This window comes from Pezoporus wallicus, unplaced genomic scaffold (assembly GCF_028554395.1).
Source record: "Pezoporus wallicus isolate ANWC-B61680 ecotype Strahan unplaced genomic scaffold, APGP_CSIRO_Pwel_v1 scaffold_11491, whole genome shotgun sequence".
NCBI classification, from domain to species: Eukaryota; Metazoa; Chordata; class Aves; order Psittaciformes; family Psittacidae; genus Pezoporus; species Pezoporus wallicus.
Genome location: NW_026642649.1, coordinates 3,183,863 through 3,202,324, shown reverse-complemented (window position 1 = coordinate 3,202,324; position 18,462 = coordinate 3,183,863). Strand labels below are relative to the sequence as shown.

The following is an 18,462-nucleotide window of genomic DNA, read 5'->3' as shown; positions in this document are numbered from 1 at the left end:
CCTTAGTGGAGTAACGGTCCACTCATGCAATCCTGAGGGCCTATTATTTAAGTCTTCCAATGACAGCTGTAATTTGCTTTGCAGCAATAAGGTTTTTCCTCACCAAACTAAAAGAAATATTGCTCTATTTCTATTAGCAGAGTCAGGGCCACATATAACTCACTGATGTATGGGGCATGAATTACTCTCAGCCATCTTACAGCTCTGGACTCTGCAAAGAAATATTGTGTGCCATTTTGGGAATACACCCCCATTTATATTGTAAACACATAAGCTGTATTAATGGTTTAAAATGACAGAAGAGGGCCTTGAGCTTAATAAAGTGATTCCTTTTATGCTTTATGTAAACTTGTTCTTTTATCACATCTGCTAAAAATCACGTATTATAGCATTTAAATGCTTGCAGTACTCGGAAGAAAAGTAGCAGTATGAGGATATGTAAATACACTCATTTTCATGGGAATGACTCAACTGTGAAAGATACTGGTCTTAACTCTAATCTGCCTTGTGTAGACTGTTGCTCTAATGAAAACAAGCAACAGTCAGGAACTCACTAAGGGATCTTAGTTAAAATGTTAGGGCTGACTAACTGCTGCTTTACCAGTGAGCTCTCTTTTGCTCCAGCACTCAGGAGCAGCACTGACCCTAGATGCCCATGGGAAACCCTGTCTCTGTATCTCTCCAAGACCACTGCAGAAGAAACGGCTGCAGAGAGCCCTGTCCCAGCCCTTCCCTGGAAACGCTGGCCTCTTGCATGAAAAGCCACAAAGGAAGCATTCAGTCAAACTGAGAACAACGTATTCCACTTAGATTCTTTCGTTTTTTCAGGAATGAAACGGGACAATAGTAAACTGCAGTTACAAATAATGTAATTTGTTTAAAAGGTTAGTCTGCTGGACTCCACTGTTTGGTATACATACCCCACATCACATATATATATACCTCACATAGAATCACAGACTCAAGTAGGTTGCACAAGCCCTTTAAGCTCATCCATTCCAACCGTTCCCAGCCCTACCAAGGCCACCACTAACCCATGGCACTGAGGCCTCGTCTCCACGCTGTGTGAACACTTGCAGGGACGGTGACTGCAGCCCTGCCCTGGGCAGCCTGGTCCAATGCCTGAGCACCCTCTGGGGAAGGAATTGTTCCTCAGCTCCATCTAAACCTGCCCTGGTGCAGCTTGAGGCCGTTTCCTCTTGTTCTATCCCTTGTTACTTGGGAAAAGAGACCAGCTACCTCCTGGCTCCATCCTCCTGTCAGGCAGTTGTAGGGGGCAGGTTTTCATACAGAGATTTTAATTAGCACAGGTAGGGGCAGGTGTTAATATAAATAATCTTTTTCTGATGCAACTCTAATATGCAGTAACTCTGTTCATTGCAATTACCCAGCATTTACAGCATAAAGATCAGATTTCCATCCACAAGGTACAATATCATGCACTACGGAACATCCCATTTTGACTTTTCAACGTATCCTGGGGTTATGCTCTACAGCAGCACTCTCGCAATTAAGTACCCCAGAAAATTTCCTTTAAAAATGAATTTTAAATCATTGGAGCTATCTGATACTGTAAAATTACATGCTTCTGTTGATCCATTTCTAAATGAATACTACATATTTCTGGAAGAGTACTCTTATTGATATTAGAGGATTTAGGTAACCATCTGCTTTTTGACAAGACTAAGGATGGTGTGTGAACTTCATTGCTCTTAAAATGCTTCCTGAACAGCCTAAACCAGCAAGATGTTTAAGCAGAGTAGAGCTGGTACGCAAATGATGAGATATTCCTATACCACATCATATGAACTCATCAACTAGGTATTTCATCTCAGAGAAAGTGTCTGCTGTGTGGAATTTAGGACAGTGATTTAGAGCCCACAGAACACTGCATCACCACAAATTCCATTTGTTATAAATTTATAATGATGTTCATATAAAAACATTGTATTTTAATAGTTTAAAGAAGTGACAGCACTGGGCACTTCATAAATGTTTAACTAATAGAGTCTTCATAATTTAAAACGTGGAGGTTTCATCACTGAAGATGCTGGACTGAATCACTGTTTGAACTTGGGGAGAGGGGTCAATTACTGTAGAAATCTCATGAAAGCCTAACCCTTAATGCACACAAAGACTGCTTTTAAACACAGCCTTGTTTCAGAGCACTTACATGAATGACGGAGTCATCTGAAGTTGTGCAGCACCATGTTCCTAAAGTCCAGATATGGTTCTCACTGTCAGTGAGAAGCAGTATGTGAGCACGGGCCCTTTGTTGGAGAACTTTAAACGTATGCCCTTACTGTTAACAAGTACGTCAACCAACCATCAAATGCATGAGATCAAGTCCAGCCTTTATCCCAGCATTGCCAAGGCCACCACTAACCCTTGTCACTAAGGGCCTCATCCACATGGTTTGTGAACATTTCCAGGAATGGTGATTCCACTACCTCTCTGGTAAACATACTCTCCCCCTACAATATACCCCTTTAAGCAGTCCAGCTATATATCAGCATCCACACACAGACTATTGAATAAAGCTGTGTGAGACCTGCAGTTACTCATGGCAAGGTTTTTGAAATCACCAGCTTCTCGGCAGTGTTCCAGCTTTAGAAGATGAAGAGGGGTAAGGAACCAGACAAAGTGAAACCCAGTCACTGGTTTTCAGATGCCACGTTAAAGTGCAGAACTTAAAATGTATTTTAAAAACCCATAAACAGAAACATTGGCAAGGAAAATAAGGGAGCACTGGGGATTAACAAAGGGGGTATGTCAAGACCTCTTGTTCTAATGGTCAAATACTAGGTGATTTAGAAGCCAAAGGAAGGAGCACTCTTTTACAGCAGGGAATCTACATTAGAATTCCTCCTGGTACATGGCAGTTAAGATTTTACTTCCATGCTGAAATGTAACAGACTATTTCACCCTCGGGAAACTTGTCAGCAAGGAGACCGAGTTTAAGAGGACAGATGTAATAAAAAAGGGAGGATTTGTTGAAGGGTTTGCAATATGAATTTGCTGAAATATTATTACTTAAATACCTTTAAACCTGGTATCTATGCATAACTGCATCTCAACATGGGCAACCAAAATCTTTCAAAGCTCTTTTAGTTTCTGGTAACAGCCTCGTATGAAGACTGAAGGCTTTCAAATACCTCTGTGAACATAAACATTTATATCTGGAATAAAATGAAAATACTTTTGTATTAATAATCAGGAGCAACTAGTTAAAACTCCCATTCCAGTTTGCACAGAACTGAACATTGCCCAAGGATCTGTTTTATCCAGGATGGTCATCTTTGTGTCAAATTATTGCTTATTAGGGAGAGTCAATTCCAGGCAATTCCTTGATCTTATTTTCAATACAGGAAACAAGCTGGATTGCTCTCTGGAGCAAGAAATTACTTTTTACTGTGCTTGTATTGAGCTTACCACAATGAGGTCCCAGTCTACAAGCACTAATACAATTCAGTTATAATAATGGAAGTAGCAATGACTGCTCATACGCGTGTAACCTGGTATTAACAACAGCAGAAAATGAGAATAAGAAAATCTTGGTAATAACTGAAGCCTATGTAAGTGCTGTTGATGGGTCCTCTTAAGCAAAATGTTCTTGATATTTACCACTCCTTATCAGAGGACCGTGAAATATTTTGCAAATATTAAACATCACAGGCATTTATGAGGGTGGGTGAGTAACATCGAACATAAAGCTGCTAGCACCAGGCAGAAAGCAAAAGTAGGAGGCATCCAGCTATATATATTAGAAAGTTGACAGCGTCAAACCAAGCCTGAAGAAAAATGAAGGAAAGCCATTAAAATAGGCCTCTGTGTGAACTTTAGGGTTGGGAGTGGGAGAAGACTGTATATGATTTGCTGGCAAAGCAGGTGTTTGTCTGTGTGGTGGAAATACAAGATGAAGGAGAGGGTGCTCTCTTCAACAAGGAGAAAGTACTTCACAGTTACAGTAAAAACCCTGTCAGCAAATTAGTCATTGCAGGGGTGTGAACGCACAAACCAAACCAGCACCTCTGGATTAAGATAACCACGGGTATCCCAGACACATCACCAGCTGCAAGAAGGTAGGACCTAAATCACATCAAAAGTTAGAAGCCCCAGTAAATATTTCCTTAACCAAAAGCTTCTAAGCTAGACAAACTCCTACATATCCCCCAAATGGTAAGTTAATTGCATAAAACCTCCTCAACATCTGACTTAATACATAGCAACTTTATGCTCTGGTTTATCACAGGTTATACAAAGCCTAGTATTTTTAATAGAACAGGCTTGGGGACTCCAGTGATCAGCTGAAAACACTAATCTCAGCTTAGATCCAATTCAAATAAAATTTGAATTCTCCCAGTTACTCAGAATTTCCTGACACTGAGTTAAGAATACCCCAAATCATAGACATAAAGAAAGTACATTGTGGTTATGGTTACGCATACACAGGGACACAAATTATACCACATAAAGTGAATTAGAGCAAGCACAGTCAATGAAGTACAAAATTCACACAGCAGAAGAGGATTCTGACACAGCCAGAAATAAGTGATCCTATAAGCCTGGACAATCTTATGGAGATTCAAGCATTTGCCTTTTCTATGAGAAGAAACAATCAGAGCATTCCTGTACCATCCAGTGCTTTGGGCTGAAAAATAGCCAAGTTTTCTGCAATTTGGTATCAGCCACAGAACTTCTGCACAGGATCAAAAGTGACAAGATAGGGAAAGATAATTCCAGAGACTGCATCAATGACTGAGACTTGCCCATGGAAACTTGTTCTGTTTTATTTCATAAGACATAAATACTGGGAATAAACCCACCAATACATGACTTTAGAATCCTTTGCTTAAGAAGTTTGGTCAACTGAAAGAAAGATACTATAAAATTCAAAGAGGTAAATTACAAAGAAAGCTAATCTGAAACAGAAAAGGCCTATTAGGATTCTTTCAGTGCTCACACCAAGTGTGTAAGTCTAAATACCAAGACATTCCTCTCTCTCCTCCAGTAGAAACCATAGGATGCGAATGTCAAAAAAAGAGAAAGCCAAGGATGGTGCTGACTTATTGTGCTGCTACTCAGTGTCCAGAAAACTTCATGTGTTACACACAGTATAAATGAGCTTGAATTTAGCCCTTCACAAGGTGCATAAGCCAGGCACACAAGTCATAAACATGCACATGTCTCTAAGGTGAAACAGCATCTGATCGTTCTAGATTATGAACTAAAATTCTTCTCAGACCTAAACACGGAAAATTTGGGTCCTGGATTTCAATACATAGAATGCAATTAGGTTAAAATTAACCATGTATAGTACTACAAAGAATGCCATGGGATCTCAAATGATAACCAACTACAGTATCCTGCTTATATCTGGATATCCTAAGTATTAGTAGACATATGAGTAACATTTTCCTGTTATTCCAGAAAAAGTGCTTTTTGGAAAAGCTCTGTTATCCTTAGTAACAAATAATTATAAACTAAATAATCGTTATTTTAAGACCTGGTTTTGCTCCTAGAATGTCTGACAACAAATTGGAATGTAAGTCAGTTTTGACTATTAAATAAAAATCACACTTTCATTGCCTAAATGCCATCCTTCTTACAGCTACTGAAAACGCTTTACTGAGCTTAAAAAAAGATCTCCATCAGGGTTTGATGGTGAAAGAACAATAACTCATTTCCATAAGAATTTGGTAGAGCCTGTATGACATCACAAGGTGAACCAAAAGTTCAAAATCCAGCTTGAATGAGATGCAAAACCAAAACAGGGATTACTCAGGTAAGTTAATATTAGCTCAATTCTCTGTTCAGTATAGATACACTACAACAGACATCAAGCAGCCTGTGCTGCAGAACTATGCCTCCTAAGTGCTGAATTTCCTTACATTACACTATGTATCTAGTCTATCTATCTACCACTCTATTTAAATCACTGTTTAAATTGTTAGAGTAGCTGTGATGAGGATGCATTCATCTTCTGAGTAATTTGAGCTAGTTTTTCTTAACTCTTCACTGTAAAGTCAATATACAGCTGCTTCACCAGTGGCAATGGCCTGCCATAGCAATTCTGACTCAAAAATATCCTGTTCATGATCTGCATAATATATCTTCACGCCGATTAGCTTTTTCTTCTTGGAGGGGATCTTAAAGTTGTTTGTGTCTAATGAAAAACCCCATCCTACCCAAGGACATTGTTCTATTAGACTGCAGCCAACAGAAGATGGTCTATAAAGGAGGGATGCGGGTTTGGTTAGAGCTTGAAAATAAGAGATTAACACTAATGAGGGATAGAAATTATTCATATAAGAGTCATCTGGATTTAAAAAAAAAAAGTATAATTTAGGAAAAATACATATAACAACCTGGGCATTTATAGTGAGCATACCTATAATGTCAGCAATCCATGAGTCAATACTGTATTCACAAGTATCTCTGTCATAGAATTACTCCTTAGAGCAACAGAATATTATGGATTACTTTCATAAGCAAGGAAATTAATTAAAAGGCACACTGAAAGACTGAGATTAGAGAAAAAAGTTTTTCTCCAGCTAACTGAGTTTATCTGAGCGCTCTGATCTCTCCACAGGAGATAGGCCAACAGGTTCCTGCAGCTTTGTAAGACTGGGAAGGCAGACTCCACAGGGAATTGCCACACAAGCACCGCCTTGTGGCACTGAATCCTCAGAGCTGAAGCCATTAAAGGGATGCTATCTGAAAATCCCTTGGCATTTTGCTTCACCTTCTTTGAGGGAAGCTCCCTGTAGATGTACTTACGGGAATCTCTTGAGAAGCAAATCTCCAGCAAGAAGCTGGACTTAGAGAGGGACTGCAGGACTGCAACCCTAAAGCAAATGTTTGTGCTACTTGGGCTGTATCGCTCTTCAAGCTCTAAATATCTCCTCAAGCTCTAAAAATCATCTTTCCTTATAATGCATGATCGGTGAATAATATAAGAAGGACCTAATCTGGGAATTACCACAATAAAATATCTACATATAGTTTAATATACAAACACACAGCTGTCAATTCAAGAGATATGAACTCAGCACATCTCTGTATAAAACTCAGGATGCTATAATTAATAATCTACATAACAAAAATACTTAGGGACACAAGACTTTAGACATAGTGACCCAGGCTTTAATCAGTTGGAAACCAGGTAATAAATCCACCTGCAGGTACACAATGATGCCATTGCTGTGGCCCAGACTAGCAGGGAAAGTAAATTAAATGAAAGTTATGGACTTCTGCCACAGCTCAAGTATTGTCATTCTAGTCTTAACACTTTTAATATGCAGCTTAATGTGATTTGAGAAATCTTTATATGTAGCCCCACGGGATATATGACGCCCAGATGACATCCTAAATGTCTTAGCTGCTCACAAACAAAGGATGAACAACTTTTTGACAGTTATGATATGCAAAACAGTAAAAATGAGGTTGTAGAAACACAATCAGAATTTTAAAAAAGAGTGATTTAGGTAAAATTCAAATATCCTTTCTGACAAATACTTCGGGTAAAAGTCAGAGAACGGAAGTTCATTCTCCTCAGTGAGTGGAGAACTGCCTGTTAAAGCCTGTTGCTTACTCGTGTTTGTCAGAAATCTAATAAGATGGCATAAAAAAATGAATATTCCCCTGTTTTGAAAGCTGAGATGTTTTATTTGTGAGCACCCAGCTGTAATTCCACAGTGATTATGCGTCCAGTGGTCAGACGTTGGCTAGCTCTGTAAAAATTATGGTGATAATCACCTGCCTTTACATTTCACACTAGATAATAAAGAGAGATGTCAGGTAGATCTTTTCCCTGTGGGAAAAAGAGAAATCAAAAAACTTCTCAGTAAAGCAAGCGAAAAGTGAACTATTTGTTTCCCAAATGAAAATTTCTTCTACTTCCCAAAGAAATACATTACTCTAGATGATTTTTCTGGACTGTGGGAAGATGATCTGTATCTTCACCAGAAGAGAAGAAGTGAAAAGAATTGATTCCTACAAAGTGTGGAAGGAGAGGCTTCCAGAACCAGAAAATGAGACAGGATCACTCTCCTGACATCACTGATTGGTTACACAAACGCTAAAAAAGATGAAGAATATCTCAACAGCCATATTGTCTAATCCAAGATGAAGCACCAGAATGAGTTATTAAAAGAGCTGAAGGGAAAAACAACAACAAAACCCTAACCCCCCCCCATAACCCTGTTTCTTTGATTCAACAGCTTTATTCCATTTCTGTCCATTATATTAATGCCAGTGAGAGTACATTCCTGAAAAAGACTGCTTAATGTGGGCTTGACAGAGCCAAAAGCTTTGAAAGCTGAGGTGACTATAAAAGGAAAAGACAGCCAATGTGGCCTTTTAAAAAGTTTTAAATGATTCTTACTTAAACAGTTACAAAAGCTCAAAGCATTTTTTTTGTGGCTTTTACTTCTAATGATTTATTTTCATAGAATCACAGAGTGGTTTGGGTTGGAGAGGACCTTAAGATCATCCAGTTCCAACCCACCGCCGTGTGCAGAGATGCCTCACACTAGACCATGTCACCCAAGCATTAGACCATGTCGCACAAGGCTCTGTCCAGCCTGGCCTTTTACAGCAAAATAAAGCTTGTACAAAGGGCTGTCCATGGTGACTCCATTAATAAGTCTGCACAAAGATATATTTTCCCCCCTCCCTGGCCTATACCTTTATTTCCATTTAATAAATGAATACAACAGAATTGTAGGACAACAAATGGGCAAAGAAAGGGTTGCAAGAAGTTTACATTGCCCTGCAGACAATTTGCTGGTCAAAGTTGGCAGTGACTATTAAAAAAAAACCCACAAACTCAAAAAACCATCCAATTTTGTCCAAACCTCTCCCCCCAACACACACAGGAGGCAAAACTTACTGAATGAACACCATTAAACCAACACAAAGATACAAGCTCCCACTTCATCAATATAAGGTCATCTTGTACATTAACAAATTCTATGACCTTACACTCGCTGTGAAGTGAAGACATCTGCCTGCATTGGCTCACTAGAAATGGAGACATCTGCCTGCACTGGCTCACTAGAGTCATATGAAACACAAATGGGGACAAATTAACTAGTCACATTGCTATGCCTTTTCCTTACTTCTGGAAATACATGCTATCGGTGCATTTACAGCATAAACATATTGAATTCTTTTTGTACATTCCTGCTTCACATAATACCTGTGCTTGTATCAATAAAGTTGCTGTAACCACAGACTGGGAAGATGCTCTTGTATGAGCACTGACTGGCAAGAATGGAAATTGATGCACTTAATGATCCCTCTATTAAAATATTGCTCAGATATTAAAAAAAGAACAACACTGCTCTAGGCAATAAAATTCAGCATGAACAGATGATGTGGGCTGAATCCTTCTTAAGTAGATATGATTCTATTTCAATGTCTTTTGTGATTATGACAGTTTTGACAAGATAATCATCTCCTACGAACAGGACTTTTTACATTTTAGAGAAATAATGTAAAATTTATTAAATAATCTGTCAATTATCTATGAACCCTGCTTTCAAAAGAAATCCTATGATCTCATTAAAATAATTACAGAAAATCTATGCCTGATCTTATTAATAAGAAGTACCAGTATCACTGGTATATAAAGGAGAGATCTAAAAGTAGAGGAATTTGCAAGATTCAAAAAGTGATAGCATAAATTTGTTCTCTTAAGGTAGCCAACAGAAGTTTCTGTATTAAGTATCCTGCTCTCTATGTCAACTACTGAACTATAGCCTTCAAAATGGGAGGAAAGATGTCTGTAGCTATACTTAAATTAAATGATCTAGAAATATACACTGCAGCCTCATTTCTTTTTCCTTTCTTCACGTTTCGTTGCCTCTTTGCTCTTATTGCTCTTGGGGCAAAGCAAAAGCCAGTTCTACGCAGCACAGCAATTACACAGAAAGAGCACAGTTACAAGCTTCTCTTTAAAAAGCACAAAGTGTCTTGAAAAAAATCTTTGCCAGAATTCCCTTTTCAGGAAGAACATGAGAAAATAAAGGAGTGAAACCTGAGAGCTAAATAGTTGCTTCCTCTTAACTCCTGCTGCCACTGATTATGGCTTTACCCTAGTAGGTAGCACTTCGCTTTCAGAATTCAAGTGCCTTCTGCCTCTTACACTGGGGAAGTTACCCTCTTTTAACTGAAAACTCCTGCTCTTGGAGAGAAAAGGGTAAAGTAATCAAGCAACACAAGGTGACAATGCAGGCAAAGCTTCTTATCACAAGGCTTCAAGATAAAACCCACAGTATTATCTAAGAGAATGTTACAGATACAGAATGTTTTCTACCTAAGCTACTTGAAAGGCACAATGCTACTGTCATGCCCCCATGTCAGAGCATAACAGAACTGAACGAAGAACATCACTACAGTAAGGCCTTGCATGACTCTGCTCATTGGCATTCTGCATCACAACCACTCCAGAAGTGGTCCCTATTGCTTGGTGACAATGAGGAGTCAACAGTCAACCCACAAACCTATTTCAAGCACAAAATGGTATTTTGTTTACCATGAAATCAAGCACAGTGTTTCTGAACAGCTATTTAATGCTTCCAGATCAGTTTTTTGAGAAAGCATTCAGGGAATTGTTCCAATACTTCACCAAGCTGAAGTACTAAACATATCTATAAATGGCAAGAGTTATTTAAATAGCTGAAAAGTTAACTGAAAGAGGAGAAATACTACAAGCATTTTGGAAAAGGTTTCAAGTGCAGAAGGCAATCTTCTCCAGAGAACTTAAATGAAATTTAAAGACATGAAATTTAAATTCACATAAATTATCACAGAATCATAGAACAGTTAGGGTTGGAAAGGACCTTAAGACCATCCAGTTCCAACCCCCTGCCATGGGCAGGGACACCTCACACTAAACCATCTCACCCAAGGCCCTGTCCAACTTGGCCTTGAACACTGGCTGGGATGGAGCATTCACAACTTCCCTGGGCAACCCATTCCAGTGCCTCACCGCCCTTACAGTAAAGAATTTCTTCCTTATATCCAATCTAAACTTCCCCTGTTTCAGTTTTAACCCATTACCCCTTGTCCTGTCACTACAGTCCCTAATGAAGAGTCCCTCCCCAGCATCCCTATAGACCCCCTTCAGATATTGGAAGCCTGCTATGAGGTTTCCATGCAGCTTCTCTCCTCCAGGCTGAACAGCCCCAACTTCCTCAGCCTGTCTTCATAGTCTTTTTCTTTTCACTTTTTTTTGTTTCTTTTCAAAACTGATTTATACTCTTTTTTTTTTAATAATTTGAAAGCACAAAGCAGCACCCAAAATTATCCAATTCTACAAAAGAAACAGGTGGAATTTTAAAGTCTTTAGAAGATGACTCACCAGTCTCTTCACAATTCTCAACAAAAGCTTCAGTTGTCGCGCATCTTTTCTGGACTTCAGTACTTCAGCAAAGCTGTCCATGTTTTCTGGAGACATGCTCTCCTGACTGTTCCCTCCATAGAGCTGAACCAGCAGTGATAAGCACTGTGAGGCACTCGCAAATATTTCAGTATCTTCACTGGGAAGCTAAAAATGAACAAACAAAAATCAAAACCCGATTCCAGAAAAACTGCGTATCACTGGGGTTTGGGAGAGTACTGACATTTGCATTGTGCTAGGAAAGAATCATTTCTAGTTGACTGACTCAAAATCCCATTACACTCAGCTTAATAAAGTGAGGGAATCGTAATATATCTGTTCTTAAGCAGCACTATAACAATGTCTCCAGTATGATTCTATCAAAATTAACTCAAGAGACATAAAAGCACTGAAAACATTGCTCCCAACTCTTGGTTTTGCCTTAAATAGAAGTGGTAATAGCAGAAGGCATTACAGCCATGATGTCTCATCGTCTACATAATGCACACCATGAAACTTCATTTAATTATTTCTAAACCAAGTCTATGGCTTCTGGTTGAGGTAGAGTACAGGCTCTCTGGCTATTTAATGGATTTTAAATAGTCACATTAGGAGGTATACTTTGCAGGTTTTAAATACTTTCTTGAATTCCAGCTTTTCTGCATTCCTTTGAAGAGCAGACACAGGAGCAGGCTCTTGCAATGGGATGGAAAAACTCTTTCCTAGGAAGCAAAGTTGTGGAAAAGATTTGAGGGCATGGCTAATAATCACCTTTAAATGAGCTTCTGATAGTATGACACTGCTATCAAAATGCTTTATACCCTTCTTGAAAGTACAATCAGGAAATAACAAGTAGAGATACTCTATTATGCCTGTATTTGGCACTGTTGGAATGACAACAAGAACGCAACACCTAGTTTTAGCACAGTTCGCAAAAGCTAGTGAAAGAAATCACAGAGGTTTCTTGCAAACAGGCGAGAGGATGACAGACTGGAAAACAACAGTAAAGAACTGAAGGAATTCAGTGTCTATAGCTTATCAAAGGGAGGGTTAGAGGGCATTTGATCATACTCTCTCAGTTATATGTAAGAAAAAGCAGGCTGAGGATAGGCTCATTCCTTTACCTGAAAAAGGACTGGTATGAGATGATAGCTCAATTGCTTTAGATAAAGAGTAGAAGGAAGATAATACTTTGATTTCTTTTATTCTTTCTTTAATCAGAGTGCTTAAGTGCCGACACAACTTCCTTAGAACTCGGACAGATTCTCCCTCACAGCCAATGTATATACCACAAAAAAATAACAAACCCTTTTACTAAAATGTGGATTTGATTTCAGAAACCCCTGGGTCTTGTGTCATATATGATCCTAGACTGATTACAACTGCTTTTTCTCACCTTACAACCTATGAACTGAACAAAATACAGCAGTGGCCATCGTAACTGATAAGGTACAGAAGTGTAAAAGCTCCTCATGGCTCCTATTCAGGTTTTGTATTCCAGAAGTGCTGTTTATGAACAAAGCAGCTAGATTACAGTTAACTGACTATCCCTACTGACAATAAAAGGAAACCATTTCTGCAGTCTGCCCAACCCCTTATAAAATATGCACAACCATTGCAATAATGTTACTTATTTAACCTGCAGTACAAACTTCCCAAGTTTTCTTCATTTTAAGGAAAACCCGTACAGTTACTTTAAAGCTCTCTAAGCATGTATCAGACATACAGTCCTCAAATATTCAAGCAGCAATTCCCCACAGATCTGCATGCAAATAGAATCCTGTTTTCCATTAGCTTCCCAGAGCTGACTGTTTAAACCAGCCTGAACTGAGATGTAAGCTCTGCATACATAGCCCCAAGACATATCACATCCTATTTGACCTAATGCTATGCAAGTGACAGGACCATAGCAGCTATTTCTTCCCCAGTTTTGCTGTATGTTTTTTCTTCATTCCAATCTAAAGGCCACCTATTTGATAGTTGATATTTGACATCAGAATTATCTAACAACATCATCGACATAAATAGAAAGGCTTAAAAGGAGGAAAAGCTACAAATAGGAACAAGCTTTACAGATCTATTTATATATTCAATCCTTATCAAGTAAAAAAAAAAAATCCACTGGTGGCTTTAAGCTGACTTGTATTTCCTTCACTCAAAAACTGCTATTAGATAAAGGAAAGTAAACTACTTTAACATATCTCTCATCCCTTGTAACAGCAGCACTCCAGCTTACAGTTTGCTACTAGCTCAGCATAGACAGGTATGTCAACTTCTCTCTGAAGAAAAAATCACAGTCCAAGGAGGACTTTTCAGATGTTGTTTGTGTCTAATCAAAAATAGAACATAAAAACCAGAGAACATTTGGATAGATCTGTCCTTGCCCTGGCATGGCAATGGAGGCTGGTTCCCTCGGCTCCATAAGCACAAAATCCTATGTGCAATCAGTAATCACGACAGCCATACCCAGAAGTGAGACTGTTCCCAACGTCTTCTTTCCTAGCTATTCATTAAGTATCTGAAGAGGAGAAAGGTCTCTGTCGAGGACTGCCCCTACAACAACCTTCTGTGAAGAAATACATAACGTACCATGCCTTTGGCAGCTCTTCCTAACACCAGGAGGGTACATGATTTTCAAATGAGCAATTCCAGCCTGTCAGCATTATGCCCAAGGTAGGCTGTCTTCAGCAGGAATCCCCTGTTAGCCTGACAGCAGAACATTTTGCCCTAGAAGATGAGGGGTTGGGCTTGGGCTTTCTTATCTCCTCCTGGCAAGCCTGACCTTTCACTACTGTTGCTGCTGTTCTTTGCCCCCCAGCAAAAGAAAGGAAGACCCTAAAATTCTCCATCCAATATGTCATGGCATCAGATAGGCTCACTCTTCACAGGATGTCAAGCTTTCAGTGACCATTCTCCAAACCTAGCCACCAGTATCATTCCAGGGTTCACAGGACTTGCTAGTCAGGACATCATCCTATTCAATTCAAGGGCCTTCATCCCCTGTTGTACTTCAGGCTCTTCTGCTCCTCTGCTTCACCAGAGTCCCTTTGAGCTTCAGTGCTATCTAGAGTTAGGGGAACAAGTTGCTGTCATCCTGGAAAACTGCAGGGTAAAACAATAACAGCACAGGTCCTGGATGAAGAGGAAAAGAGGTTGGGAATAGGAAAGACCATATTTAGTCTGGACAGGATGAGAATCATTGGTCTACGGCCTAACCCATCAATAATTAAGGTGGAAGAGCAATGTCCCTATTTAAATATGTCCACATCAGCACTTTTCTCTATAACTCTTCCCATTTTGCTGTTTCACTACTGACAAGTAGTGATTTAGATGTCAAAAGCTGTAAGTTGGCAGCCTGAATTTTAACACTGACTGGCAGTAAATGTTCCTACGGGTTATAAAGAGCAGGGGATCTGAAGAAAATTATTGGTGTGCAAAAAAGCAATGACTGAAAACGGAATACCTGTAAATACAGAAAACCAAGGAATAAAAACTCAGCTTTCGAGAAATAGTATCTCCTGTCTAATAAGAACAGTGAAGCTAGAATCATGTAGCTAAGACAATGAATACAGACAGACAGTTCACCTCTTAATCAGCTGGAACAGTGTTCTGATCATTTTCTAATCATAATAACTCCATTTGATATAAAGAAGTATATTTTAAGTCTTAGAAATGCGTTTATAGCAGAATGTAACAGCAGCTACTTAAGTTTTTGTTCTTTCAGAGGAAGAGAAACCCATGAAAAACTAGAGCTCTAAGTGTTTAAGAAAATACTGCCCCTTAATATTTCATAATTACATGAAAAAAGAAGTCTTGTGGCCTTTGATACCTTTTTGCTTTATCAGTCTTACAGAGGATTATGGATTCAGCCCTTCAGCAAAGTAGAAACGTTAGTACTCTTTCTCCTTGCAGCTGTTAATATTCGGAGCTAGTGTATAGCTTGAAGAACATCCAGTCCCTCAAAATAAATTGCTGAACAGCTAAAGGCAGCATTTTTGCCATGCTCTACCTCAGAACTGTAGATTTATTTTACATTTCAACAGTTTAAACTAATGCCTCATGACAAGGCTTTTGTGCAATGGAGACTGTGGATTCCTTAACTTTTACAGCCATGTTATAACTCCCTGTCAACAGGCTCATAACAAATTCTCTCTTCTTTTCTACACAGACCCTGCTCTGTGCATTTTAAGGTTAACGTGCTGAAAAGCAGGGAGTTTCTTGTTACTAGACATCGGTATTTCTGTAGTCTTGTTGTCAAAAATGCCTTCATTTTGACCAGAGTTGCAGTGTGTTCATGAATTGCAAACCACTGCAAGAAATGTGTGATCATTTGAGCTGAAGGGGCAGTTTTCACAGCGCTGGAGTTGTTACAGCATCTAATTTTAAAGCCACAATGAAACTGGCTGGATTACCCAGAGGGGACACTATTCAGTGCATTAATGAGGTTATCCACACAGAGAGTTTATTACGAGAAGAGGTAGATGTTCATTAGATCAGTAGTGTGATTACAGAATGTGCTGTAAAGGAAGCACCACTGGGAACTACAAGGAAAATGATTTTGCGAACATTAAACAAAATGTAAAAGCAAAACATCATTATTAAATCTGCTCACTTTACTATGCTATCATTAGGAATACGTATGCACAGTTTAAAATAAAAAAAAATATTATAGATTAGGGCAAAATTGGGAAATTATGGAATATATTTTGAAAAACAATGTATTTCCAGTTCATTATAATTGAGTTTAATTGCTGAGAAACTAAGTCCCCATTCTGAAATGCTGTGATAATATCCTGTTATTTCCTTCGGTGCCTTTTGGGGTGGTTTTGGTTGGTTGGTTGGGGTTGTTTGATTTTTGTTTTTTTAAGGTAGCTCTGTAGAATTCTTCACATAAAATTCACGCATAACATTTCAAATACAAGAACAGCCATACATAATGCAATACAGGAAATAAATAGATGCCTTTCCACTCTGGCCACAGAACTGTTTCCATTCCTAAGAAATGTGAAATCGAAGTCTACAGTGTTATCATTCTTCTGCAGTCATTTTCATTAGTCACTGACAAACGCCTTCACACGCTCTGAAACCAGAGTCAGGGCACAGCCTTAGAACCAGTGCAACACAGAGACAGAAAGGACCTAGAAGAGATTATCTCATGCATCCATGTGCAATGAGGCTCCGTATTTGCCCTCTTCATGTCTGCACATGATTAACCGGCCTTTCAACAGTAATATACAGAGCATAGGATGGAACTGTAGCTATTATTAATACTACCACAATGAAGAAGCCTGCCACCAGAAGACAGGAAAAGTTCTCTCCCAGCAGCCCTGTAGGCTCAGAAAAGACTGGAAGATCTACACATAGGATCTAAATCTAGGATCCATAGAGAAATAAAACTCCTTTTTATAGGTAACTGTGAAGTTTCTGAAAGTTTCTGAAAATCCACACTGAAGTGATTTAAAAACTAAGCAAATATTACTATTTTTTTTTCTTTCAGGGTAACAGTACATCAAAAAGAAGGTATTTGGTATCTTCTGTAATTGCTGCAAGTTCCGGTATAATAACCCATTCAGATTTATTTCCAAGCTGAGCAAAGTTACACACAAAAAGCCAAGTGTAATTAACTTTAAAACGCAAAGCTGCCAAGCAAAAGCCTAAATGCTCAATTTATTTTCCTCTTATTGATCATCATTTCAGGGAGACTGATCACGGGGTTACATATTGAGTTCTCCGTATTTGCAGTGTTTTCTGCAGGACAGAACTTTTAATTATTTCTTCTTTTGCATTCTGAAATACCCTGAAGTTGCATTTACATGCAATCTAGGTTTCCTAGGCTTACTTTGCTAGGTCTTAACGATAGACTAAATCACGGTTACAGAGGGGAAAAACTGATTCTATGGTTTTGACATATTCAAGTTTTACGCATAGTGATTTTTGAGGGATTTTTAAGAGAGATATACAAAACTTGAGAACATTAATGGACAAGTAACGGGGCATGGAGCAATCATCTACTTGATGGATATACAAATTGACGAGGGAAAGCAGTTATTCTAAGTGACGTAAGAAACTATAAATACGGTAAGGTAGGTAGAAATAGCAAACCAGAGAAAAGGATTTTAACTCAGTACCTTAAAGTGATGGTTGGTTCAGAATTTAAGGCTTCGAGTACCTCCAGAAAATAAAGTTCACAAAGAACTAAATGCCTCAAAAACATTAATAAAGTGCTACGCAACCACACAGCTCAATGAATACAGCCAACTACTGCTAGCAGCTACAGAGAACATAAGCCTGGGTAGACCTGAGTCTTTTTCAGGGGTAGGGAGTATATACATCTTGCGAGACCCACTAGGCTTCACAAAGAAGCTAGTCCTATTTGAAGAGATTAGAGCATAAAACATTTTAAACAAGTGAATCCTAAATGTCAAAATTATTATTCAATTGTTCAAACTCTTCCAGCCTTAACAGGAAATGTTTAATATAGCAATGGGTAAAGGATATAAAACTTAACAAACCTAGCTGAAATAACTTTCACTTACCTAATAATCAAGCACACATAAAGAACATGTATTACAAGAGGAAATCCCTTAATTTTACAAAATCCTTAGCAAAAAAAAAAATAAATCAAAAAACCATTCAAAACCACCACCCCCCCCCCCCCCAAGCAGCACCATCAATGGTTTTTCCTCTTAAACTTAGCAGATTTTAAATAAGCATTTTAAACACAGCAGAAATGTAGAACAAAGCAAAACCTAGTGGCAATTTGCAGTCATGCTTCTCAAATAGAAGGGCAAGTGAGGACCTAATCAGTACATGCTAACTATACAATTATCCTATCCTTTAATTAAAAACTTATAAAAGACTTCCAGGTGGTTTAGGCTGAGTAAATCTTGGCCTCTAATTTTCTGTTGAGACTTAATGGAATTTAAATTTATGGCTAGTTTCACTTTAAAAGAACATTTGCATCACTTCATGTCTTGCTATTTATCATATATAATGATTAAAAAATTAACAGAAAATAATTTATAAAGATGATATATTATATAGTGAAAATTCAGTCACTTTGTTTTAGGTCATTC

General features: G+C 38.5%; 1 protein-coding gene across 6 annotated transcripts in view; it reads right to left on the bottom strand.

The window, feature by feature from the left end:
• The window catches only part of ULK4 (unc-51 like kinase 4), a 194,810-nt gene that overhangs the window by 45,888 nt on the left and 130,460 nt on the right, over positions 1–18,462 (bottom strand). For 4 of the 6 annotated variants that reach the window (XM_057431492.1, XM_057431495.1, XM_057431493.1 and 1 more), the window contains one exon: positions 11,369–11,554. In XM_057431492.1, the coding sequence (XP_057287475.1) occupies positions 11,369–11,554 (186 nt within the window). Of the gene's footprint in view, positions 1–11,368; positions 11,555–18,462 lie in introns of those variants that run through there. The other 2 variants (XM_057431497.1, XR_008975160.1) reach the window with 2 other exon arrangements.